This window comes from Folsomia candida, unplaced genomic scaffold (assembly GCF_002217175.1).
Source record: "Folsomia candida strain VU population unplaced genomic scaffold, ASM221717v1 Fcan01_Sc003, whole genome shotgun sequence".
NCBI lineage: Eukaryota > Metazoa > Arthropoda > Collembola > Entomobryomorpha > Isotomidae > Folsomia > Folsomia candida.
The window spans coordinates 11557450-11584885 of record NW_019091195.1 but is presented as its reverse complement, the minus strand read 5'-3'; the positions used below and the strand labels follow the sequence as shown (position 1 = coordinate 11584885).

The window sequence follows — 27436 nt, the reverse complement described above, 5'->3', positions numbered from 1 at the left end:
TGATGTGTAGTTCATTCCAGTCACAAAAACAGCATGTGACAGGAAGTAGCTAAAATTTGGTTCTACGCATCCTACTTTCCCAATAATAGAACTTTCTCCCACGTTTTCCCTGAAGGCGACGACTAATTTCAACTTTAGGGAAATTTATCTCCCACACATGTTCAACCAATCTGAGGAAATATTTTGTATTAATGTTGACAAATTGCTGTGCTTGCTATACGAAAAGTAACTACAAGTTGTTTTTCAGGTTCATTATTTGAAGATTTCGTTGATGATTACTTTGTGGAGAACTTAACCACCGTCAGCCATAAAATTAAACGAAGATAGCAAACATTTATTAGAACAAACTTTTAGAAGATATCCTATTTTAGGATTTCTTCAATGTTCCATTTTTAACAAAAAGATAGGGAAAACCCAAATATTTAGGACTGACTCTAATTTCACATAAGTAAATACTGATAGAGGCTTCATACATATGGGAGCTAAGGAAGTTGAAGTCCTAAGTTAAAGCCCTACTGTTTGTTTCTCTGATATTAAACATTTCCTATTATTGCAGGACAAATTGATTTTCTGTATTTGAGAGGTGAAGCTGTAGTTGACTATCAACTATCCCAATTTCGTGAGAAATACTTTCATTGTAATAATTGCCATGCTCCGCTTTTTTGACAAATGAAGTAGTGTTTATACAAGCAAGCATTCAAGATATTGGAAGTCTTAACCGTAGGTTTAATTATTATTAGTCAAGATGATGAGAAATTTAATCGGGGAATGTCGGGAAACTCTGAAAAATAACCTTCGGAAAAATATTGTTATTAAGATAATCTTATTTTAGACAAAACGGGAATATACGGCCACCTCCGGCATTCTAAGAATTAATGTTCCTTACATAGGTCTGTATAACGAGCTAAAAATTGTTGTCATTTGACGAGTTTAGATATAAAAATAACCCTAACGAGATCTAATCCACCCTGATGCCATAATCATAGTACAAAGATACCCATTACGCAACGCGAGTAGTCCAAATTGTATGTGTAGTTATGTATGCGTTGGTGATTACTTCCAACAATTTAGGTGAACAATAAACTTAAATATATAAATTAGTGCACGTCGTTTCCTGGTATCCAAGTAATTCTTATGATGACGTATCTCTACATCAAGGTTTATGAATTTGACACAAGGATATCTCTTATGGACCACTTTTGTAATCCGTTTTCGTAACACATAATGTTCCAACGAAACATCTAATTTACGAGTCCATGCAACACATCAACAATAATAATTATTAATATTTATCATTTAGTTAGAACTACGATTGCTTATGTAAATGACGAATTTATGTAACAAGTGGGTGTCGATCATAGTAATGATCAATAACCAGCATAGTAATTTGTTATACAAGTGACTTATGAACCTATTTATTTATGCAACAGTTACCAAACCTAAATGAAAGGGTGAGCATGTTTCATACTTCAAATTATCTAGTTTACGTAACGGACATGTTAAAGTAAACAACAACTCATAATGCTAGCAGAATGATTGATTGATTTTCAGTTTTACCGAAAATGCGAGATAGTGTTTGTTAGAATGTTTGTACGTGCATACGTCTATTTATGTCACAATGGAGCATCATAGAGAATTAGATATGTTACGTATGAAAATTTATGCAAACGTATATGTACGTGTTAAGGCCTAACCTTGAGTCAACCCCGTTATGATGTACTCATTTCTACTGCAGGGTAATGAACGTCTAACAGAAGTCACCGAAAAACAGATCCGCATAAAACATTTGTTACAATTCGGAGAGAACCTATTTTTACATGGCGTCCGTCTCGAGTCTAGACGCAAGTACAAGAGAACTCTAAACTAGGAACTATTGTGTAAAATGTGATGTGACGTTTCCAAATGGATGATCCTTTGACTACAACAAAAGCAGTAATGGAGTAATGGATGTTGATTGTTGACAACATTGTCGACAACATTGCATAACAGGCAGACATTTTGCGAACTAATGCTATTGTTCATTTTTGTGTAAGAGGACACGCTGCCTCCGAATGATTCAGGCACAATGGAAATGTTTGGCGAATAAGATCTCTAGCCAAACAAACAACTCACTCATACACATCGTCATTAATTTTACATTCTGAGAAGAAAATAAGTAAGTAGCCTGTCTGAGATCCAAATCGCATATGTATGTATGTACCTGACAACTAGTAGAAACGACCCGCTTTTCCTGTAAACAAAACAGATTTCACTCAGGGAACATCATCGAATTTCTTATGTGGTTTAAACCGGAATAATACAAATCACCCGGGTTGATTCGAAATTTTACTCAAAATAATTCACGTACCAAATCACGGACGGATAACAACGGATTCTTTTTCATGCTGACGTGGGATATAGGCTCCATAAAATCGGTTTCACAAACAATATCTGCATAACATTCCTGAAATTCATTAAAAGTGATTAGCATGGTGCGAAGAGTGACAATCTCTTTTAAACCATACGGTCAGTTTCCTCATTTCTTACGCACTTTTAGATGGGTGAAAAGTTCCGCCCATGCATCACTGCTGTGACTTATTTCTTCACATATTTCACAAATATTTCTCAAATGCTGAAATAGAAATTGATTATTCAATTAGTATTAAAATTACCAACAATTAATCTGTACGATACACAAGTATGGATACGCACCTCGAGAGGAGCAAATAATAAGGATGTCATGTCGAGGTGTCCTGTAAAACAACATTTTGGAACATGTAGAAAGTATGCCCACCTACTAAATTATTACTTTTGTAGTATACCCTTTGGCACTGAAATTTCCAAAACAAAGCGAGCAAACTCTTGAAGACTCATTTTGTCAGACAAGATCATTGAAGAATATCCCAATGCCTTGGCGTATGCGGAATATGCGGATACCACTTCAGACAACTACAGGGGTTTCAAATGTGGCATTAATTAAGATTGAGTGTACGGTTAATTTAGTTAGTGGGAGTAATTTCATACGTGGTCTGAATGCGTAGACAGAAGAACTGCTCCAAGGTTCCACCCAGGGCTCGAAGATCCGCTTGCGACGCAACTTAAGATTCTCTTGGTCACAGTAATTATCTATTTAAATATTGAACGTTAGTCAAGTAAGTCTTGTCTGTTAAAACCCACCAGAAAATATTGTGCGTCTTACCTTAATCACATTTGCAAAAATTAAATGTATCTCTTGACTCGTGAGCAGTCGACTTGATTGGGCTGGAATCAAGTATCTAGAATTCCATTAAAATTAAGTAATTACAAGAAATCCAATAATTAAAAACAAGATAACTGGTATGGGTATGATGCACAACAAAGTTCCTAAAATTAGGACTGGACGCCAGATTCACTTTGTTCATCAGAAAGTCCTTGTTGATGCTTCCCCATACATTCCATATTTAATTATGAGATATTAAAATTTGTAAAGCTTACCTATCCAAAGCGGCCACAATTTTCCGAAAAAATTTGAGTTCACAAATGAAAAATTGCTTAAGACAGTCATCCTCGTTGTCCAGTAGCTGAATAGAAATTTTCAACATTCCCACAGTTAGAAATGGAAATCGGTTAATATTTAGATGGGTGTAAAATGAAGGTAAATGAAGTGTATAGAATTATTTATATTCATGGTAATTCGTGCTTATGTGTGTATATTTTAGGTTCACATTGCAGTATGCATTTTTCTCAATATCTGAGATTGGTGAGACCAAGCTGGGAATGCATAAATCTCTGGGAGTCAGTGGACAGTTGACACCATCTGCACGGACCCGGGAGAAAGTGGGGAAAACTTTCTCTCGCCATTCGTCGCCACACTTATTTTACTGTCGCGTTGCTTGCAAAGTGTAAAATTGGCTTCAGTCATGCAATTGCATTCACGTTTATAAAAAATCCTGAACAATTATTCATTCAGTAGTTATTTTTTAAATAAAAAAGGGATTCAACGCGCTATTGCTAGAATTTTGTAGTTTATCTTCAGGAACCACTAAAAACTTTTGTACTAAAACAACAAGCTGGAAAATAATATTAATTACTTAATTTTATTGAGCATTTTATTTTACTTGATTAGCGCGTGCGAAACATAAATTAATTATAAACAAATCGTACATGGCACCATCAAATGATAAATTTTAGGACGATAAAAAATTTACATTCGTAAATACAAGCAAATAATATAAAAGCCAACGCATATACATATATAAACATACATACAAACAAACCAGGTAGTTCATTCTCAAAATATAATAACTTTGTACTGTCTAACTTTCTAACTTAATACTAATGCTACAGCTTTAAATGTATGTACATTTAAATGAACAAGTGACAATAATTACAACACAAATAAATAAAATTGTATTCATAAAACTCATTCGGTAGCAAAATATATCCCAAATCAAAAAAATATAGCAAAAACATACAAATATTCCAAACAGAAGAGAATTATAAATCTGCTGCTGCTTTTAGCCGTACACACAATAAATTAAAGGGATCTGTTAATGCATTTAGGCGTGGCTGGTAAAAAAATTGGTCTACATTTCATGTGGGAGTGTCAATTGAAATATTTTTTCCTTGCAAATCCATACGATGAACAACAATGATCATTGATACGTGTAACAAAATAAATGGGGCCATTACATGCAACCCACCTGGAGTTTGACGAAACACATGCACACATATTCCTTTTTTGGTATAAACCTCCCTTTCTTTTACTGCTTCAAGGTATGGTGTCTCCCATGAGTCCATATCGCCGTCATTTAAATATTTAAGGTGTGAAATATAAAGTGAAAACTTGTGAGAACGATGCTGACACATCGAGATGATGAATGCGAAAGGAATAGGACACTAATTAGGTGCCCTAGATGTGGTGCATTTGGTGCTAATTTAGGACCTGTTCAGTGCTGTTAAAGAAAGTTATATCGTACTACAAAGAACTAGAAACTCTGAAAGAAAAAGATTTTCATACATTTGTGAAGGGACCTGAGTTGCAAAGGTGAGGCAGTTGTAACTCTATCAATCATTTCCAAATGAGGTGTAATAAGCTCACGCAACCCAGAGAAAAGTGGAAACTAGCAGATTTTTCATTCCAACATGCACTGTTTCCAATGCATAAACTCATTTGTTAAAGGTAAAATGGGGCATGTAAAATCAAAGGATCAATAGCGAGGTCATGCCAATTGACCTGAATGCACAGCAGGTTGCTGATTTTGTAGGCTTACTTTTGCTGACAACTAAATATGAGCAAACGGAGACCAATCCTCCTCGGATTATGTGTGTATGATCATGAATGCAGGATTATACCCGATGGAAAAAGTAAAACTAATTTATGAATCATGAGAGACGGTTCAAAAACTACATATGTACCGCGGCGCTATAGATGCTACTGATCATAGAATGGAACTCAATCATCTGTTAGGTTAAACGTAAGTTCCTTGACCAACCTCAATATTAAACCGGATTCTCCAAGACGAAGAGCCTGGTTGAGATTGTTGAGGTTGACTAGTGGTATTTTCACCACCAGATTTTCCCAATGTCGTAGGTGGTGCGGGTGGCGGAGGCTTTAATATGGAAGTAGGTGGAGGTTGAGAAGATTGAGTTCGAGATTTGGGGGTCGAGGCAGCTGCAGCAGGAGCAGATACAACATGGCCTTGGTTAATGTTTGCATTGGCATTTATGTTCCGTTTCAAACTGTTGTCAATTGTTGTTGTTGTTGTTATCGTAGCAGACGCTGGAGTCTGTTGATGCTGTCGACCTTCATTGATGTTGGGAATTGGGCGGGCGGTACTCGTGTTGGCTACGGCGACAGAGGACGACTTTGGCGGTGGGGGTGGAATAGGTTCTTGTAATGGAACATGGCGGTTTTGACAATGATGATTTGCGCTCCGGGACTGAATTGGTGGAGTTGTTCTCCAAACTTCAAGCTGTAATACTTCCCCAGTTGTTCTGAAAGAACATAAAATAAATAGCAGAATTAGGTACTTGTTGAAAGAGTATATTAAATTCGGAAGAGCTAGGGAAATGCGTATTCAAGACATGTTATTAACTTGTCAACAACGTGACAAGTGTTTACTTAGGATTTGCATGATAGTAGCTGTAAGGATAGAAAATTCCACTTTTCAAACATGTCCATGTTTCACACAACACAAGACACACGTGAATGGAAATAAGCTAGAGTAACTGAAACCTTGCCACGCGATATTCAAAATGGAACCTATGTTTGTAAAGTTTGTTTGGTTGATCGCATGACTTGACCGATTAGTGTGTACTGCACCTTGATTATAACTTTACTAGTGTCCATCAATTCGTCACTCAATTAGCAAAACTACGCAAATAACAATTTGCATCATACATAAGTATATACAATTTCTATCAAAATTGGCACACATAATATCTCTGGCGCAACAGTTCTCTGAGAAAGGGCAAAGGAGTCGGTGTATGGAAGAAGGGCAAGCACACAGGTAAGTACACTGCACGAGACGACAAAGGAAGGAATTAGGAAGTAAATGTCGAGGTGTGCTTTAATGAGGAAAAGGTGAGCTCTTACTTCATTTTGGTGTAGATTGAGGTGTTTGGGACAGAGGTTACATCTTCCCCGTTCACTGAAATAATTAAATCACCAATCCTCAGCCCAGCAAGGTCCGCCGTTTTGCCCTTCTCCAAACGTTCAATTCTGTGATCGTAAAAAGTATCCAGTTAAATATTTACTAAATCCAACTCGTAACCACAATCGTAAGAATGCATAATTCATTAAGGAGGGAGATTCACGGAGAGAAACTTTGCTCCTCTTAATACAGAGCATTTCCTAAGATTACGTTCTTTATGAGATGATAAAAACTTGCCTTGGAGGAGAAACCCACACCACGCTGAAACCTACAATTTATAAGGAAACAATCCAATAACTTTCTCCCCTCAGCTATTTAAGATCATGCATGTTCAGTATTTTCCTTAAACATTTCTTACCATAGCCTCCTCCGTCAGGCTTGATCATTCTCACCCCGACACGTTGACCATTCTTGTCATCCAGATCTATTGAAGGTGCGGGTGGTGGAGGAGGTTCGCCACAACAGTCTTCCACCCCACTGCAAAAAAGTAAAATAATTTGTATAGAATTCAAATGGAATAATTTAATCATCGTGCATGATGATGATGGTGTAAATGAAGAAGTAAATGATGGTGTTAACGAGATTAATGTTACTGGATAGTCGATCAGGTGGAAAAATTACCTGTCCATTGTGGAAGAATTTTGTAGTCCAGATTTCTGCATGGGTTCCATTTCGCAGTCACACCTGGAGGAAGAACTGCCGTTGTCGGTGTGACAGGGTTGTGGGGACGGAGAGTCCATGGAGCTACTTGATCTGCAGTTTTCAGGCGCTCGAGTACCTTTGGAAGGAGGATTAGGGGCGTTCGTCGTAAAAGTGGAGTGGTAGGATTGCATAGTCGTCGGCGTTGTTGTACTCATTTTCCGTTTGCGCAACTTGAGCCAGCACTGTGTCCTCTGTGCAATAAAAATGATTGAATTTGTTTAGTATATCGATCCACTCTTTGACAAGTATCATAACAATAAAATAATCCAATCCTTCAAGCATCACCACAAGTCCACTGCTTCTCAGAAACCAAATGCAACCTAATTATTTATACTGTGTAAAGAAATGACGTTCGAGAACTAGCTTTCTCTTTTCACCATTGTACCATTTAGCGACATATTTAAGCACATGACGAGCTGTGATACTTATTTGCTTGTGTATGTATTTGTTCATAATGAATACTTTACTTACTAATCCAACTGCTATTCCTGTACTCAAATCGCAATTAAACGATTCTATCCTTCTATTTGCGAACCGGGCCCTCGCATTAATTATTTTATTTGAGCGAAAATACACTAAATTCCATTATTGATCCATGTGTTGAGTATACTCAGCATGATTTAAGCAACGGCTTGTTCTTATAATAATATGCACAGTGGGACACAAAAACTTGAGTCGAGATTCTATCGTTAACAACAAACAAGGTAGTAATTTTTCCACTTGAGCTATAATTCGGGTAGAACTTGTCTGTCACACGCTTTGGTAGAGGAAGGAAGTAAAAAGGCAACGAGGAAGGAGCCGCAACGCGAAAAAAGAGGCTATGCTGCTATTATTAATCACAATGTGTTGTTTTCTCCGCGGACTTTCTCCTCCAGCACCACCACCACGATCACTATACACGAGATGGCCCCTTCCCGTATGTATATAGGCCTAAAAGTAGTGCAGTGTAGCGTTATGTGACTCAGTTATGCGGAGACGAGGACCAAGAAGGCCGAGAAAAGAAGGGATGATGCGAGGCTGCCATCCAAGCAGGAGGAGGAGAAGAGGAGAATCATCGTGTCTTTGGTATCCAGAACCAAGCAGTGAGACTTGGACGGGATGGGATCAACTCCGTGGGTCGGAGAGACTTGAGGAGAGAGTGAGAGGGGTAGGGCCAAGAATGCATGTGTATCGATTGACTCTTGGGACATAAGAAGAACGCACGCGAATTCGAAATGAAAATCCGGATTCTCCAGCGGAGAATCTCTCCACCGTCGTCGTCGTCTCAACTCTACCCCGTTTGCCAGCCCCTGTGATTCACTCTCTTTCTCTCTGTCCCACCAAACTAATAGCCATCTTTCATCCAAAATCCACTTTCCCCGTTTTAGCATATACATATTGTGTAGGCACACGGTCGGGTATACGGGCCAGAGTAACAACGCATACTCCAACATGCATGCCGTTGCGGTTAACTTACATCTTCTGCGTGGTTTGCCATGTCCCTTGCATGCTCCCAATTTTTACTACTTAGCCCACTATGAAATCCTCTGTCTTGGAACTATTTACAACCATGAGATACGACTTCTACGGCTACTGCAGCAAGCAGTGCTGAGGACCGTTACGAGCTCGTGGGCACTAATCTAAATGTGGAGAAATGATGCAAAAATGCCTTTACCAATAAGAAGTATATATGTGCCCCCAAAGTCAGCTATCCGTAATAAGTGTGAGCCGTAAAAATCCATGCCACACTTCACTACTCCCGCAGGGGCGATTAAGCTCTACACACACTCGCCACTGCTCGCCTTGATAAATTCTAATTGGCCTTTCCCCCATCCCAATATCTCTTCAAGCACTGGCTTAAAAACTAAAGATGATGTTGGTGCACATAAAAATTTTCACTAAATGATTAGAATTTACAACATCTCGGCGGACGTTTGATCCGAAATCTCAACTGAGAATGCAGGTAAAATAGAGTATTTTCTTACCTCTTCGCTCAAAATTGTCAAGGTTGTCCATCCGAGAAAAGTTGATTTTCTGCAAAAAATTACAATAACATTATATGTCAGTCAGCAATTTCGTTGCTCAGATTTCAATTTGAAATATTCATGTAATTTTAGAAAACACATTTCTTTAGATCTGTGATAATCTTTTTCTCGGGAAACTTAAGGCCTATTAGAAATTCGTTAATGCAGAACATTCTAACCATTGCATTTGGCAGTCACATTGATGGGCTCAAAAAAATAATTAGTATTTTCACTCATTAGTTTTACTCTCACAATTTTGTTGCAAAGGCCCTCTCGAAAAATTGGATGCGCTCACAATATACCAAACTTTAAAAGAGATTCTAAATAATGAAGAGAAGTGTCCCGACTTTCACTTTACGGCCTAAATACACGACCCAACCTCATGAAAGACACCATTTTCAAATCAAATCAACTACACACACATACTAACTGTTACTGCAACTTGGCATTCGAGGAAAAGTCGACTGAGTGGCGTGGCGTAGATTTGCCTACAAAATCAGACAATGCTTTCACATTTCACATATGCAAACTCGTATGGAACGTCTGAACGCCAACCAATCTAACAAGTTTCATGTCAGCAGATAGATGAGTACACTTATTATTACTCTCTCCACTGTCTCCACAAATGGGCCGGCGGAGTCTGGAAAACCGCAACGAGACGACGAAGTACAATCAAGAAATTATAAAATATTCATTCTCCTTCTATCCCAACGAGATAAGATTCTTCTACCCTTTCTCGCATCAACAGCAGCGGGATTAAATTTTTAGTGCGAGTTTTGCTCTCTGCAAAGAACTGAGAACACACTGAATAAACCGTGTCTAACCTACATGACGGGGTACAAGTGAAGAGATGCCTTTCACTCAAACCTGTCACAACAAGTATCTGACTGCAATTTCCATATGCGACAAAATATTTCACAAGACAGGGCACATGACGTTACCAAAGTATACGTAAACCACAACAGTACTTCCATGTTAAACCATATGTACATGCCATATTAACCTAATATTAGGCAAACTGTGAAGAGACGAACCCACGCACTGGAAAAGTCTTCTTTATTCTTGTACAATGTTGATGTATGTATCTGTTCACGTAGTATTTGGAACTATTTGCAGGAGAGAGGTGAGTGTGTATCGTTCTACGAGAAGCAGCAGCAGCAGCAGTGGTTGCTTGCTGATTACGAGATGGATGAAGTATAGACTTGTAAACGAAGGCTGATGAAAGGACGTTGGATTAAACTACCTTGAAGACGAATGCTTTCTCCTCACTCGCCTTCGAAGAGAGAGCTCAAAAGAACCTCCTGGCTACACTCCCGTCTGGATCTGTTTTTTCCAGCCGTCCTCTCTCCATCACTCACTCTCGCCTACTTATAACCCAGCCAAGTTGTTGTTGGGGGATTGATTATTCTATTTCCTATATCGCACATTATTGCCTGATCAAAATTATATGCCACCTGACAACGATATACCACCTGACAAACCATGCGATGGCTGGAAAAAGGTGGAAGAATTTTTAATATTATACTCACGCGTTTACAGACTCCGGACACCTTTCACCACGTTTTTAGTGCAGTACTTTTCTTCAACTGCTCAATGAAAAGGACGAGTCGTGGTTTGTTCTACTACTTTTTTCTTCACTTGGCGTTCAAACAAATGGAGTGAGCACACACGTACCTATGCACAAACTATATATCCAGGGTTGGACTGGAACATGTGTGTATGTAGACACGGAGCAGAGAAGGAGAGGATTCCGTTGGATGCTATTTGAGCCTTGATGATTCTACGAGGCTAAGGCTAGAATGTGGAAATAGAGTGGGGATGGGGAATACACGAGAGAGAGGCGCAGAGTGGAGATGACCAAGTTCTGCAATTTCTATTGATGAAGTAGACACGATAACATAGCAGCAGCAGCAGAGGAGAGAAAGAGAGGGAGAACGGGAGTTGGGAAAGTTGGGGAAAGAGGAAACGCAGTAAAGAGACCTTTGGCTCCTCGTTTCTGAAGGAGAGACGCATTCACATAATCGGTCGTGGTGATGGGAGAGTGAAAATCAAACACCACCTTTGCACGACAATGGTCACCCATTGCCTCTTCGGGTCTTGATGCTATGCGCACTCTTCGGGTACGGATTTTCTGACCATTATTGTTAGTAATTAATTTGCTTAATTTGTTTTGGCATCAGTAGACTTATTTTGACGTTGACAATGACTCGTACATCTCCATGTAACTTGAGCACCCAAATTGAGCCAACAGCACTACTCTGCTGTACGATGTGAATGAGTGGAGAAGAAATAGGAGGTTTGGCTACTTTCCCCCAGCATTCGACTAGGAAGTAAGTGGGAAAGAGGGGCTGGCTGGCAAGCAGCTTGGTGATGGTCACAGGAATACAAACAGAGATATTATGTCGATACCCCTTCGTAACATTCTCTTCTCTCCGCAACGTTGCCAGAGACTTCTGGTTGAAGGAATTGGAGTAAAGTTAGAGAAAGTTGCTACTTTCTTATCCAGGGGTCGTGCTTTCCCTGCTACGAAACGATATACTTGGCCAAATATGAATTTGTTCGCTCCAACCGCTTAATGAAATTGCTGGGAACCAATACACTTTATTGTGTATGCAGCGAATAAATATATTTGACGTGTCCTTGTAGTAGTGATACTAGAGGCTGCATAAATGCAGGCTAGAGAAAATTGATTGCATGTACAAAGTCCATACGTTTGTATGCATATGATTTCCAGTTGGGTGGGTCCATTTACAAATAAAACAATGTATGGCACTAACTAACTGCATACCTTGTGCTGTGTACTAACAAGGTATGCCATCATACATAATGGACGAGATAAAGCATGAACGACATTGGGATTGATTTCTCTTCCGAATACGTGATCGTGCTAAAATCCAACAATGAGAGTAGACCAAGGATCCTATCAATCTCTACTAACGACGCTGAATGTTTTATGAGGTCCATCCTGGTTGGAAACACACCCAACTTTCTTTAGATAAGGGACCAAAGTCGGATCAAATGGTATGTAGTTGTCCAACATGAGATTGTTAGGCGTGTTATGCGGATATGCCTTTCGACTCGCTATACAGATTACGTATGCTTATATAATAGGGTCTCCCAAGTTTGTAAAAAAGATCTGAAAAAGCGAAAAGCTAAAAAATCTGAAATCCGCTTTTTTCGCTCAATACTTGACTGTCCCGATTTTTTATCGCTTGAATACTCAGGAGCAGAGAATGGGTGGTCAGGAAACTTTCGAGTTTCTTTTAAAATTTAAATTTGCTTCATGTTGGATATGATAAAACAACTATCTAAGATCATGTAAATCCAAAAATTACCAAAATGGGATGAAAATAGGATTTTTGGCAAAGGTTTGAATGCGGTAGTTTTAGTGGTTGCAATGCTTTTCAGGGGGTGTGGCGGGCGCAGGTGGGGCAATGGAATAAAATCCTCCCTCACTTTTCATACACTCACCTGATATTGCAATATATTCCATAGGGCATCAAAATCGGGCGATGTCCCCTTAAACATGTCTCTGAGAGACTGATTTTTCACTCAAAGTAGTAAAAAGAGCGAAAAAATCATCTTAAAGTAGATTTTATTTTTGAGCAGAAAAAGCGGAAAAAAGATCGGAATCGCATGCGCAGTGCGGTTTACAAAAAGAGCGAAAAAATCGTGAGCGGAAAAAGCGATTTTTTTTACAAAGTTGGGACACCCTAATAATGGTTGAGGTTCCTTTTTTGTTTGCATAATGGATCCACCGCATTCATTGACCATTCAGCTATCGTATCCAATAAATTAGCCGAAAAGCAATGAAATGCGATAGGATTTATCAGTTTCCAGCCAACAACTAGGATCGGACTAGCGATTAGGATCATTATACATACGAGTGAAATTAATTCACATCAAATCAATGGTAATTGGCACGATGGAAAAGTGTGCATCGTGTGAATTTAGTTCAATAATGCGAGAGGTAAGAATTAGGAATATTAGCATCAATTTGACCTAGGATGCATATATTTGCAAATATGTTGTATCGCTTTTCACTAATTATCGTAGCCAGATATGAGTGTAATTTACTAACGCTCTTTGTAATCAGAATCATGAAAATGTGTAAGTAAAAGGGTGTGTACTTACTTTCCCAGGCGCTTTACAGCCGTCAGGTAAACCTTGGTATTTTTACTGAACTTGGATGTTTGTGGAATTTCAAACGAGAACTTCTTATTAATTTTGACCCAAGATTTATTCCTTCCAACGCGAATTGTTTCTGAAGATCTTGTAAACGTTGTCTCACTCTCAGGTAAACACGACACCTAAAAAAACATCAAATATAAAAAATATAAGATATAAAATTGGGAAATATAAAATTAGTGATATTCTACGCCAGAATATCATGCTTACCTTGACGGATAACTTCCACGATGAGTGATTGCGTGTCTTCAATCTCCTTGCTTGCACAACTGAAACACAGAACAGAAGTGTTTTAGATTTTTTGGCGAAGAAGAATCTGAGGAGATGCATGGGTGAAATTGGGGAGGAAGTACAATAGGTGGCCATCAGCCCTTCTCGTTATGCTTAAATAAGAACACTCATTTATGTACCAACGAAATCACCGGAAACGGTTTTGTTCTGCTAATACCCTCTTTGTATTCATACTCCTTCTCTCTTTTCATTGCGTCTCAACATCTTCACTCTAATGGCAGGATACACGTATATCATTTTTATTTGCAACCTAACCACCACCATTATGTGCATCATTCCGTAAAATTTTTAGGATATACGTAGAAACATCTTTATGTAGCGTGGCCCTAAAAGTGAGATGGATTAAGACAGATTAGACGAAATTAAGAGCACTCACCATGAACAGTAACGTAGTCTCCATCATTTTTGTACGTCCGAATCAAAAGTTCACCTGCAAAGCAAAGTGTGAAACATTTAAATTAGCTCACATTCATGCACACGTTTTCGAAATCAATTGTTAAAGTACTTAAATAGGTAACTTCAAAATATATTGGCAACGGTTAGCGTACTCGTACATATCGAAATACGTATGTGCGTACAACTATCTACGTGCATATCGATTGAATAGCGCTATGTAGATTAGTAATGGCATTGCATTGTCATCGTGCTATATCTACATTTTAAGTACGTGTACATATCTTGGAATGCAGAGCATCAAGGCAAACAATGGGGAATTGTAGTTTTCGGAACAAGCCTGCTTGATGCATGTTTATACACATTGTTCAAAACTAATCTGACATGAGGCAAGATACAACATAATAAGAATAGAGGGAAAAGTTTATTTAGTTAATAAAATATTCAGATTGTTAGGTTAATGGATTTTTTGTCCCAAGAAACCCACCGTTAAGTGCTACAGCAAGCAGAGAGACGTGAGATAGATGATGTGTTGATGTGCATGAAGCTAATTCATGAAAAAATGCAAACCATGAAAGCAAACATCGTAAATAGTGGAATAAGTCGTTAAGAGGTTAGTTTTCAAAAACTATGAGTAAGTTGCAGTGAAAATGACTGTTTGTTCTCGCAACCAAGTAAAATGTTTCTGCTGAAGTTATTTGCATAGTCATCTACTAATAATATATGTCTTACTAACTCCGAATACTACTCGTACATATAGGGCATTGTGAAACTGAAATAATTGTCATGTCGTAAAATCAATATTTATCTATAAAATATTTTGTAGGTCTTATTTTTCAAAGTTGGCCGTTATAGTGGTATTTCTTTACATTATACTCATGAAGTGTTTTTATGAAATGGAATCTTTAACTGAATTTCAATATCGAGACTTAAAAAATTGTACAAAGAGTTGAGACAACTGCAACAAAAAGTTAAGACTGAGCACCTGGACCATCTATGATTGCGATACTTAAGATACGCACATAAAGCCATATTGTCATTTTATAAAGGCCAGTGGACAAAATTTAATTCTGTAAATGAAAGAAAGTCATCAAATGTCACAATTTTGATTAGAACTTATGACTGACTGAAAGGGTTGCCCACTCTTCACAATCAAATCATCCAGCATCAAATTAAAACTTATAAATTGAATGGCATTAGGAGCATGAGTTAAAGCATTAATAAAATAATTATGTACGTGCATACCTTTGCCGGAGTAGGGCGAGTTCACAGGTGGTTTTCTCACAACTTTCCGAGGCATCCACTTTTTGGACTTGAACCTGAGGAGACGGGTCTGTGGGAGGCATTTGCTTCGGAAGACGGGTGTGCTGAAAGGCAAAGCTAATCTGTTGGAAATTACGCTTTCTTCACCGCGATCATTTTCACGCTGATTTCTCATCGAATTAAAGTTTAGGGTTTCATCTGCATCTTCATCGTGTTCAACTTGTGCGTCAACTTCTCCAGTCGGACTTGGAGAATGAGATGAGTTGCTCGCTGTTGTGTCCGAGTGATGGGAATGAGAAGAATGAGCAGAAGAGGAAGAGATGGTGGTACCACATGGAGAGTTGGACACATAGCCGTGAGAATTCCACGTTTCATTATGATCACCACAACTCTCCATCACCAACACACTCGGCCGCTTGACTGGATGAAGATAATTAGCATTCTCGTGTTTCAATTCTCGCATGATATATTTTGGACCTCCTCCTTCCATGGATGCGATTTCTGCGTCGGTACCACAAGACGAAGCAGAAGAACTTTGGCTGGAGGTGCGACCGAGATTTGATTGCTCTTTATCATAATCATCTCCAAAGTAGTTTTCTTCGCTCTCGTGCTCTTCTCCGTCTTCACGAGTTGATCCTTTACCCGATGACGATGAGAGGGAGAAACGATAAAAGGTGGACGCGGAAGAGGAGGATGCAGGAGAATAAGCTTCAGGTGGGTAAGGACTCATACCCATAAATCCTTCATCTTCTAAAGACGCCGGCGGATCAAAGACTAACCCTAAGGGCTGGAGCAGCAGGCCCTTTAATTTCTTCGAGCCGAACCCATCCTCCCCTTCACCACCAGCACTACCACCTCCTCCTCCTTCATCTTCTTTCCCGTCATCATATGAGATCTTCACACCCGTATTAAAATTATCACTCATTCTGTCATGGTGGTTGTGCTGGGAATGATGATGATGATGATGCTCTTCCGAGAGACAGCTTTCCTTGGCCAGTTGGATGAGGGAATCGTCCGTCTCAATTCTCGTTCTGGAGTTTTGGAGAAAACTTTCATCCAAACCCAACAACCTTTCCGAACAGGCTACATCTCTCACAAGCTCTTTATCTTGATCCTGGTGATGGCATTCTTCAGAGTTGAAGGAGGATGAGACTTCTGCAGAATAGTCTTCCTCGATGATTGGCAGTACACCAGGAGGAGGATGACTACTGCTCTCAGTTGTTGTGGGGTAGGAAGAAATTAGAGGAGATGCAGCAGTGTTTAGAAGATTCTCCCAAGTTACAGAATAGTCATCCACCGAGAGTTCTGGTAATGTGGTGTAGGACGAAAAGGACGAACTGTGAAGCGGGCTAAACTTGTTGCAAATTTTTGGGTTAGAGAAAGCAAATCTGTTACGCTGATAACTTTTAGCAACATTTTCATACGAAGAGTGGAGAATATTGTTGTTGTCATTTACTACTTCGTCGACGTCATCTAGGAGGAATTGGTCTCCATAACTTGTTGATTTGACTTCTCTCCAATGCGTTCGAAGGATCGAGAGACGGACAGACTTTTCTTCTGGACTGCACGAGTCCTCTTCCTCCTCAGGCAGGTTGGGAAGACAATCGTGGTAGTATTTTTTAAGGAACCGGTTTAGTCGTTCTAAAATACATAAGAATTTGGTTAAGCACAATGTACTTACAAAATATATTGACTTGTAGTACTGTTGTTTGTGCAACATGTGGAAGGTGCGTTACGATTAACCAACGCTCGTACAGTTTATTAATTGTATTCGCAGAGTACTTAAGCATTATACTCATACATACACATATGCACAGTGCATTCTACGTATAAACATGTACATACTTACCTGTCTGAGTTTTCAATCGTTCCAGTTTCTTCAACTCACTCCGTTTTAGAGTGAGTTTTTTTGCACATTTGGGCACAGGTGGAGTGCTGTAGGTTATGCTCTTGGGTTCCAGAAATAGAGGGTCAGTAGTATCATTGAGGTTTGGCATTTGTGCCCCAGTTGCAGTTATTATGGCGTCACCACTTGCCGACGATACTTCCTTATCATGTGCAATGTGTGGGCTGTTGGTAACTTTGAAATTATGACCATTTCTACTAGTCTTTTTAGGCACCTTTGGAATGTAGTTGGGATTATTTTCATCATTTTCCGGGATTGGGTCCATCTTTTTTGCATTTGTTTGTAATTTTCCATCATGAATATTGGGTTTAAGTTTGGGGTCTGCAAGGTTCCCCTCATTTGGAACAGTACTATCCCCACTGCTACTGCTGCTACTGCTGCTGCTAAATACTACTGATGACCGAGGTGGTCGGGATATTTTATCACAGACTAGGGTGGACTTTTTAGCTTGGAGTTTTGGAGATTTTTCGTATTTTTCTGGACAATCTGTCTTTCTCTTAACGGTGGCTTCGATGCCAATATGTTGAGAGGGAAACTTTTTATTTATTGGTTTATTGGTCAAGTTGGATTTGGTCTTTACCAGGACGGTATCCAAACCACTTGTTGGTTGTGGCTTTAGGGGTGATATCGAGGCAGACAGAACTTTCAAGGGACGGTGTTGAGCTTCTTTAATTCGAATTTCAGTACCTTTTAAATTTAAAACAGGGACGGAACTAGGTCTTCGAAGGCTTGTGGTATTGACCACTTCTTGTGTTTCATGTTTATTGTTTGGTTTGCTTTCATTTACATCGTCTTTGAATGTAATTGACTTGGAATATGGCTTTTTGTGGGGCGGTGAGACTTGTTTTTGCTTTTTTGTCTTGGCATTTGGAGGTCGATGTTGATGGTTGATGCTGCAATTAGTGACATGTTGAGACTTTAACACCGATTTTGGTGGTGGTTGTTTGTTGTCTTGAAGCATTCTCTCATATTGCTTCACTATTGCCATAGGCAAATGGTCCAGGCCTGAAACCATACACATACACATTTTTGAGTACTAATTTGAGTACTAAAACATGTTTTTTTGTACGCATGCATACTGTATGATTATGATTTTAAATAAAATACAATTGTACTTACTCATGTAAAGAAGAGATTTGCTGTCTGAATTGATAATACTGTTATTGTTATCGTTGTTGTGGTGCAAGGGAGATGCAGCAGCAGGAGTGGTGATGGTGGTAGCGTTGGATGAGACTTTGAGACGTTGGTTCCTTGGGTCGTCGTCGGGGGCTTTGTAATTATGGGCATTAACTTTACCATTGTGGAACTCATTATTGAGAAGATTGTTGTTATTGATGACGCCGACAGCACGAACACGGTTTTTGTTGAGGATTCGAGACGGTCCTTGAAGATTATTGCGGTGTTTGCAGCAGCCACTAATCAACCCAGCAGCGTCTCTTTGCATATCAAGTTGCTTACAAGCAGACGACTTTGTTGGGTTGATAGGGTCATCCTTTCCAACAGCCCATTTCAGCATCCCTGGAAGTAAATCGAAAATAAATTAATGGGTAAGCTCTAATGAAATTGGCTGTTAATCATTATTTATTTCTTCACTTGGAACCCAAGTTGATAGAATAATAAATTTTTTCTAGTAGGCAGATTAAACACCATCAATGCTCACTCACTCATGCATACCAACCATGTTTTGACGAAGCGTGCAGGTAGGAGGGCTATAAATGGGGTAACAAGTTGGAGTACTTTGAAAAAAAGCTGCAATAAAGCCTTAAACTTTTTAGATCTCCTCAACCCTTGACTATTTCTATTGCTCCATTCGAAGTACTGGAGATCAATTTCACGCCTTTGCATTATCGGCCATAAAATATAAAATTTTTGCGTTTTTAGCTCGCAAATCAAACCAGAATTTAAAAATAATTCAATCATTAATCAATCCTAAAAATGTTGACTGCAATTTAACCCATGCGGGTCTATTTCTGGAGATACAAATGTAGTTGGAAGGAAAGAATCCGTTCGTTCTACTTTAACTAAAATTACGTGAGCAAGTGAGTGAGCAGGGATTTATTTCAAGCGTCGGCTGGCACGATCTTCGTGAGAATGGATTCCGATTACCCCGTCATTGTTTCTATCGAAGGCCTTTGAACATAATTAATTACAAAGAAGAATTCCTCCAGCGCCGTAAGAAAAATAATGCCTACAAAGCGACCTACTGTTACATATGTATGTATGCCCACGTACCCACCTTTCTGCCTACTTGAGAAATACCTAGTCACAATTACAACGTAATAATCATCATTGGGTCTTGTTGAGAAAGGAACAAGTGGGATGTTGACCACCAAATGGTATTCCAACTATTCTCATCGAGACAGCGAGATTTGATGCTTTCAAAGATAAGACTTGTACGTGATCAGGTATCCCAACAAAGATTATCACGCACTTGAAACGGGAAAGTTGAGACGACTTTGGGTTCACTTTCACCACCTGCAGTGACAACCATGGGTGGTTTGACCACGGAGACAATAGTCGTGCACACCAAAAATGCAGGATTATTTAGCTCCATGATAAACATTTTAACGATTACAATTAAAGACAACTAATCCCTGTATAAGATAATTATTACCGCGATATGACGATGATTAGCTACTTACCCCCACAGATTTTCGTTATGGGAAGATGGGTAGTTTTAGTAAATCATGCAACAGTAGAAATTACTACATTATTTTTATATACAATCCCGTGGTTATAAATTATAGTTTTTTTACTAAAAATGTAAAGCTACAACGGCAATTGAGACGGAAGTGAATCACTGCCACTCTACTTCTTATACAAACAGTTGATCAGCCATTAAAAATTATGTCCGACAATTACAGATACTAGGTGGTTCCTACTCCCCTAAATCATACAGCCCCGTAACACGTACAAAAGGTTTGTTGTTGTTGGGTTGTAGTATGTATCGTTGGCTGGATTTGTGGAATAGAAAAAAACACTAGCTGACCACTAAAAAATGACCCAAGGCAAGGCAACTGAGACTTGAAATGAAGGTTACACACTCTTTGCATGGCTATTTAGCTCAGAAACAGGTTCACACAAATCCGGTACTCCAGCCGACATGTGTATACGAGGAAATCACTCGAGGGTCACTTTTTCGGCGTTATTATGTAATATATTTATTTTGAACCTATGCTACGCTTTGCTTTGCACACCTTTGCTTGAAAATGTTGAACCAACCACATTTGTTGCCATCAAGGATCGATATTTCTCCACTTCAATTACTGCTCAAATTTGTAACGGTCGCAACAATCGCAATAAGGAGTTTTATAGTTTTGCTTCGAATGGACATGGTCCATAAAATAAAACAACGGAAAATCCTGTCCTCCGAGTTATTAACTATTGTGTATGGGGCTAGTACACTTGAACTTGTGCCATACTGAGTGTCATGCAATGCTGCAAAAAGATAATTCGTGTGTCAAGTGGTGCTTCTAAATTAAAATAAATTATCCGATCCAACCCCATCACTTTCACCCAGTATGACATCCAACTCGTTCTCCCTGCTTTATGAGGCTGTATTTCCTATTTGGGCCAAATGACACGCACATGAACCATCAACAATCAGCAACCATCAGCCTTTTCTAGCAGCAGCATATGAACATACAAATCCATTTACTAATCCGAAGTAGTATGTATACGCCGTTTTGAAGTTTATAGTTTACAATGTAGGATGCAAATTCGTTAAAAATTGAATAAAAGTGCTTTGAACAAAATGTTCAGCCTCTGTAAAATTTCCGATTCCTAAATCCCCACCAAACAATGAAATAATGGTGACATGCTGGCAGGCTGCGTACGCAGAGTGCTCCATATGATACGATTTATACTGAAATTGTTGATTGCCTTTGCGTGTCGAGAGGATTGATACAATAATAATTTCTTCATAATGCATTATCAAAATCCTAATCGCTTCCAGGCGGCCAATTTCCCTGCAATTCCTGCTTGGCATCAGTAGCAGCAGCAGCACCAGAAATTTTTCGGATTGCCCCTCCAGCGACTTATTTTTATTTTCCAACGGTCGGTTCCTTTCAGTGAAAGATTCCATGTACACTTATTCCACCAAACATTTCATCCACTCCAGTAATCTCAGCCTGACTTCATTTATGAGTTTTAAAGTGCTTGAAGCAAAAATTCCAAAGAGCATAAATTTTAGACTAGACGCTCATCGTATGTGCATATGTAGTGCTACGGCATATGTATGTACATACATTCGTAGCTTTAGGTGGTGGAATGAAAGAGTACACACGGTTCAATAATTTATTGGAAATTAAACATCAAAAATCCCTCTGCATGAAAGAAAATAGGAATCAAAACGTCGAAAGAATTTGAAATGCATACAACATGCGTAAATACATCATTACTCATGACTGATTACATGACATCTGAGCAGCCGAGTCAGAATGGAAGAATTGGTTGAGGCAGCAATACTAATAAAGGAATGAATCAACACACAACACATCAAGCCGGACAAAGGGAAACAACTTGCTCGAGCACCCATTGCGTAACACGTAACATGTCATTACCAACTTTCCGACAATTCTTCCCAATTCCAACGGGTGACTGACAGAACCAATGTGTTTCTAAAGTCATTCACTGGACTGATCCAGACCATTTAACTCCTGACTTTCCTCTGATGAGTGAAGTTAATTGCATGCGGATGTCTGAGGAGGGAGGACGACGACGACGCACGATAGTATAAAGTATAACGAAAATTGTAGCCAACACATGTCATGCATTCGTTGAACTATGTGCATATGTAGCAGAACTGGACTTAAGTTGCAACTTTTATTTGATTATGGAAAGAGAACGGTACATACGTATGCATGGGGACTGGAGATGCGATACGATCATGGCACACGACTACTACTTTTTCACGAATATCGCCGTATACTTTCCTCTACTAGCTTTTAATACGTCTCATAACAGGTCAACTTATCAGCTCTTTCTTATCTCCCATTCTAATAAGTTCACATCTGTTGTCTTGCAATGCAACTCTAAAAAATGATACATGCATACTGAATAAATACAACAGACAACAGAGTCGTGAGGTTATGACGCGGCGCAGCATGTCGTTTTATGGCATGGTTATTGCCGATGTGTATGTGTGATACGCATTCCAGATCGATTAATTATTACACCTACGCGATCCAGAAACCAGATAAACAAAGGCAGACACACTTCAGCAACACAATTTACAAACAAACATAATGTGAAAATAATGCGAAACGGTCAAAGGACTCGACAAGCACATGCATATGCATTGAAATTTGGTTACGGGTGGTTATGGATGAACTATGTCCGTACATATGCAGTTAAATAATGCATGACTGTTACACACCATTAAGGACAATATAACATTCTGCGGGTGACCAACGTAAGAAAAAGTTAGTGAGCTCTTTTAATTACCTTTCAAGATCATAACGATCAGCGATCCATGAAATAAATAATTTTTGCCCGACGTTCAGTATGCAAAACAACAACAACAATGGGAAAGAAATGACACTCAGTTGACAATACAAATATTATTGTACAATAACCACCACTTTGCACTGTCACTGTACGTAAAAAAAGTAGGGACACTTATTAATAATTCCCTACGTACACTTTCGTCTCAGAAATTGAGGTGGCAGGCAGGAGGATGATTGGGTTAGACCACATAATGAGACGGAACTGACAATGGGATCAACACTGCATGCTTGTCTATATTCCTCATCCATCCAAAGACAACAACTTAATTCTGGCCACGAGAATGAATGACTCGGAAACACACTTTGGATTCCTCATTGTGCTTGTTAACAAAAGTTGAGCCTCACAAAATATCCCACTTAATTTGCCACTGAGCGAGTAGTAAAATGAATTGGGCCGGTAGTGGGGAAGTCGGTTTGATGAGCACAAGTCCGAATTAACGACGGAAGAGGAAGTTTGGACGGAGTTGCATGCATCATGATAATGAATGCTGCTCCGAGAGATGATGCGAAGCAATGGTGAAGAAGAAAGAAGACAAAGTTTATAATTTAACAGTCCGAGTAAGTTCGACTGACTGACTGACTCTAGTTTGTTGTTGCATGGTAAAAGATATTGCGAGGAGCAAGTCACCCCCCACTTCTTTACTACTTACGTGTAATGTACCACCTACATACAAGTACAACTACCCAGTGAAACGCAATGAGTGAAGTGAGGTAATGCTACCTTGGTTAGCTTTCTTGAGCAGGAATGGGATAGCCAAGTGATAGGATGAGTTTGTATACATGTGTAAAAAAGAAAGAAAAAGAAGGCATCTAATTTTGTTTAACATTCCCATCTCTCCCCACACGGTTTTCTAAGTAAAACTCACCTGAGCTCATACAAACCACCTCCAGCTCTCCCACTCCAACTATGTACAAACAAGTAGAAATAGGAGATTGGATTCCTAAGGACGACAGATAGTAGTAAATATAGTAAAACGTGTTTGAAGAGAGAGAGTCAGCGTCAAGGGATCGAAGTATGTATGGGAAACTGAATTCTTTCATGAGTTTCTTTTCATATGCATCCAGCCCTGTCAGTATTTATGGATATGTTATTCATGTAACTCTGGGAGTAAGTGATGTAATATTGAATCTAATGGAGCCAAAGTCACAACAGAGGATAACATAGTCCATTTTATGGCTTTCGGACAGGTAGAGGGAAGACTGAGGTGTACTAAGGATTACCGCTGATCTCACCAAAACCAAGAGGGGAAACACATGCAGACACACACACGGCCGTGGAGGTCTAGATACGTATGCAAGACAAGATGAGATGAGTCCTCGGAGACCTGAACCAAATCTTCCAAGGCACCCATACGTAATGCCTTCCTTGTATTTTATGCGCCACGTTATTACCGACGCATATGTACGAATGTATGTACACGAGCACTTATTTCTTCCTCAACCAGCCAGCTCAGACAAGAAAAGCAGTGAGTAATAGTTTCGCCCAGAAATAAGACAAGTAAGGTGTGCCTTTTTTCCGTCTAAATTCAACCAGGTAATAGAATCCCACAAGAAGATATCTCTCCTCCGATCCCTTACACGTCTTCATGTTGATTTTTTACATTATGACTACACAAGAACAAGACGCTCCACGGAGCCTTATCTTGGACAGAGATGAAGTCCTAAAAAGAGAGATGAAATGCGTGAGGTCCGTCTGCTATGCGAGAGATGAAGGGCCAAACTAACTAACCAACCAATTTACTTATCGTTCTTTCCTTTTCTCTCTCTTTATGAAGTAACATGCCAGGAATTTCCATGCCTTTGGGCATCATTTGCTTAGATGAGGAGGTTTTGATTTTTTATTCCCATCTATTAAGGAAAGACCGGCTTATAAATAAAACTATCCGAAAGACGTTGAAACTCGCCCTTGCTTATCACGACTTGCGCCTGCATCGTGGTAAAAGAGAGAGATGGAAAAATATTATGCAACAACAAATACACTTTATGAATCAACGAGCCCACTGCACACGCACTTAATGCCCAGGAGAACGGAGGGCCTTGAGTTTGAATTAGAATTTTGGAATTAGACGCGTAACTCTAATAAACATGAACCCTTCATCATTAACGTTTTGTAATGCAGTTGTGGTGACTCACTGCTGCCATGCCCCTGATGATGCATTTTATTATACCCGAGTCCAGTTCATAACTTTTCATGATTATTATTTTTAGCTTTTAAATATTAATAAGTTTCTGGACATGCACTTGCACGCTCATCCTCCGTCCATCCCTGAATCTCCTTCTTCTTGTTCTTCTCAGCTATCTCTCATCGTCTCGGCTTCCTTCTTTACATCTTTTCCTTTCATACGCATATAAACACACTCGTTATGCATGTGTATGATCATGTAACTGCAATGTAAAATGCACTGTAAAATATCATCAGAGAAGGTTATTCATGTCTCGGCTATTATGGGAAGATTGGGTGGAGATTTATTGCAATTCACAATTTAAATTCAACATTGAGTTTCTTTCTTCTTTTGTACTTCCCGTGGAAGAAAATGCTGGAATTTCAATTCAATATCTTCAAACTATATACATGAATACTAGATATTTTTGAACTGATTGCTCACTCAGCAAACTGAATTCACAAAACTTGTATGGAATTTAAAATGGTAAAGATTGAAATACTTGGATGAGAATGAATCAACTGTACACAACTAAACACGAGTAGACTACTTACAGAGATAAAATTAGATCTTTTACCTTTTATCATTTAAAGGCGTAAACCTCGACACTCGTTGTATTAAAAGTTTTGTGATGGACGTGTGGCTGACTACGGAAGGCGATTCGTTGAGTTGTAAGGAGGAAATTTATTATATTCATTCGTATTGTTTCAATTCCTGAAATGAAATGAACCACTCCTTAGTTGGGTTACAATTTTAATTCGTAAAAGCCGTCAGGCCAATATTTTATTACATCGGCGTTATGAGCATGTTTAAAGTAAGGAGTTACGAACACGGATAAATGAAGAATAAAAATCATTTTTCTGTACAACTACTTGTAAATCAAATATGAATTTCAAAGGTAAAATGATTGTAATATATTCTAGTTAGGTTTTGGTAATAAGCATTACTCATCTCCAGTTACCTAATTTTCCTACCAAACTTGGAATTGGTGTTATCATAGCGAATCAACATCAACGGTTGGCCAAGGTAAATAAATAATAATAATATGCATGCAAAATGCACGACGTGTATTCGCCTTCATACACATTGAATCTTATCCGCCCTTATGTCTCGTACGTACATAGATATCTAGATATTTAGTAGGGTGGATAAGATTCGGATCAAAATTTAATCTTAAAATTTCCATGCCTGTAAATGCTCACTTCTTGATGGCAGTAAATCAAAGCCTTCTCAGCAGATCTTCAGTCTGTCCACTTGGCTAATGATCCGTTTCGTGATCAAGTTCAATAAAACTCCCAACAAGTTAATATCCGTGATTAGTGTTGTTGGAGTGGAAGCGATTAGCCCCAACAATCAAATCAAGAACGACTCTGAGCACACATTTTTTATGTGGGGTGAAACAGAGAGACATCATAATATGAAAATTATTGCAACCCACGCCACAACTGCCCACCTCTTCGATTTCTATCACATTCACCACCGTCCGTCCGTCGCTCCCGGCCCGGTGTTACAGTTTTGCGTCGGTATATTGGGAGTCTTGTTGCACACCTGGATTGGCCTGATTTGATACGTTCATGTGTGGAGGGAGATTGTTTTACAACATTTATTATTCTGATTGACCTCCGTTTCCTTTCCCATATATGTAAAAGCAGGTCGATTAGGATCGGACCGCACTTGCACTATTCTTGTACGATGCGGACGCTGCTGCAATACTGCACAATCATCCGTGAAGAACAAGAACCCACCGTAAAATATAACTATTATTAATTGGTCACACAATAGGTTCCGAATCACAATCAGAGAACCGATGAATTAACATTATCCACTGAACCACTCGGGCAACAATCACTGGGGAAGCAAATGTGCAGCGAGACTTGCTTCTCATGCAGTGATAAAATGTTTCAAAAAAACCATGAGGTGAGTACACTACCGACAAAAGTCAATACACGCATGTAGTAAAATTGTGTATCAATGACTGAAACAACCTGTCACGGAGGAGATAAAATCGGTAATGGCTCGGCAACAATGACACAATAGCAATTTTATGTGCTAGTCAACTGGCAATCGCACTGGTTCTTCTCTGACACTTGCACAGATTGTTGACGATAGTAAAATATTGTAAAAACGAGTATGAAATGGTTGTCGTTATGTAATAAAGTTGGTCATTTGGTGATTGTTGTCACTAAACTGCTTCCTGCTTCCTATGCATATGAAGTGATTATTATTAGTTTGTTGCTTGATGGGAAGCCCTTGCACTCTCTTTTAATATATATCTTTTGGCTTCTTCGGCTCGTTAAACTCTGCCCCGTAGGATCACAATTCACTCAAACAAAGCTGATGAAAGTAATCGAAGTAAAAAGAAACGCCGGGGAGCCTTTTAACAGCAAGGCTCGCTGTTACTTGCTCC

General features: G+C 39.1%; 1 protein-coding gene across 9 annotated transcripts in view; it reads right to left on the bottom strand.

Annotated features, from left to right (window-relative positions):
- LOC110846360 overlaps positions 1-27436 on the bottom strand; it is a 40677-nt gene extending 13241 nt beyond the window's left edge. For 4 of the 9 annotated variants that reach the window (XR_004834230.1, XM_035848961.1, XM_035848963.1 and 1 more), the window contains exons 1-21: positions 22806-23539; positions 18480-18878; positions 17304-18365; positions 15437-17095; positions 14175-14228; positions 13718-13776; positions 13454-13629; positions 9281-9329; positions 7236-7507; positions 6973-7091; positions 6852-6882; positions 6557-6682; positions 5454-5955; positions 3454-3539; positions 3179-3254; positions 3004-3105; positions 2802-2928; positions 2692-2732; positions 2531-2611; positions 2348-2443; positions 2201-2230 (exon numbers count right to left, since the gene is read on the bottom strand). Coding sequence is in view for 8 of the 9 variants with exons in the window: in XM_035848961.1 (XP_035704854.1) it covers positions 2201-2230; positions 2348-2443; positions 2531-2611; positions 2692-2732; positions 2802-2928; positions 3004-3105; positions 3179-3254; positions 3454-3539; positions 5454-5955; positions 6557-6682; positions 6852-6882; positions 6973-7091; positions 7236-7507; positions 9281-9329; positions 13454-13629; positions 13718-13776; positions 14175-14228; positions 15437-17095; positions 17304-18365; positions 18480-18878; positions 22806-22818 (5160 nt within the window). In the remaining variant the exon portion in view is untranslated. Of the gene's footprint in view, positions 1-2200; positions 2231-2347; positions 2444-2530; positions 2612-2691; positions 2733-2801; positions 2929-3003; positions 3106-3178; positions 3255-3453; positions 3540-5453; positions 5956-6556; positions 6683-6851; positions 6883-6972; positions 7092-7235; positions 7508-9280; positions 9330-13453; positions 13630-13717; positions 13777-14174; positions 14229-15436; positions 17096-17303; positions 18366-18479; positions 18879-22805; positions 23542-25606; positions 25738-26482 lie in introns of those variants that run through there. The other 5 variants (XM_035848959.1, XM_022093082.2, XM_022093081.2 and 2 more) reach the window with 4 other exon arrangements.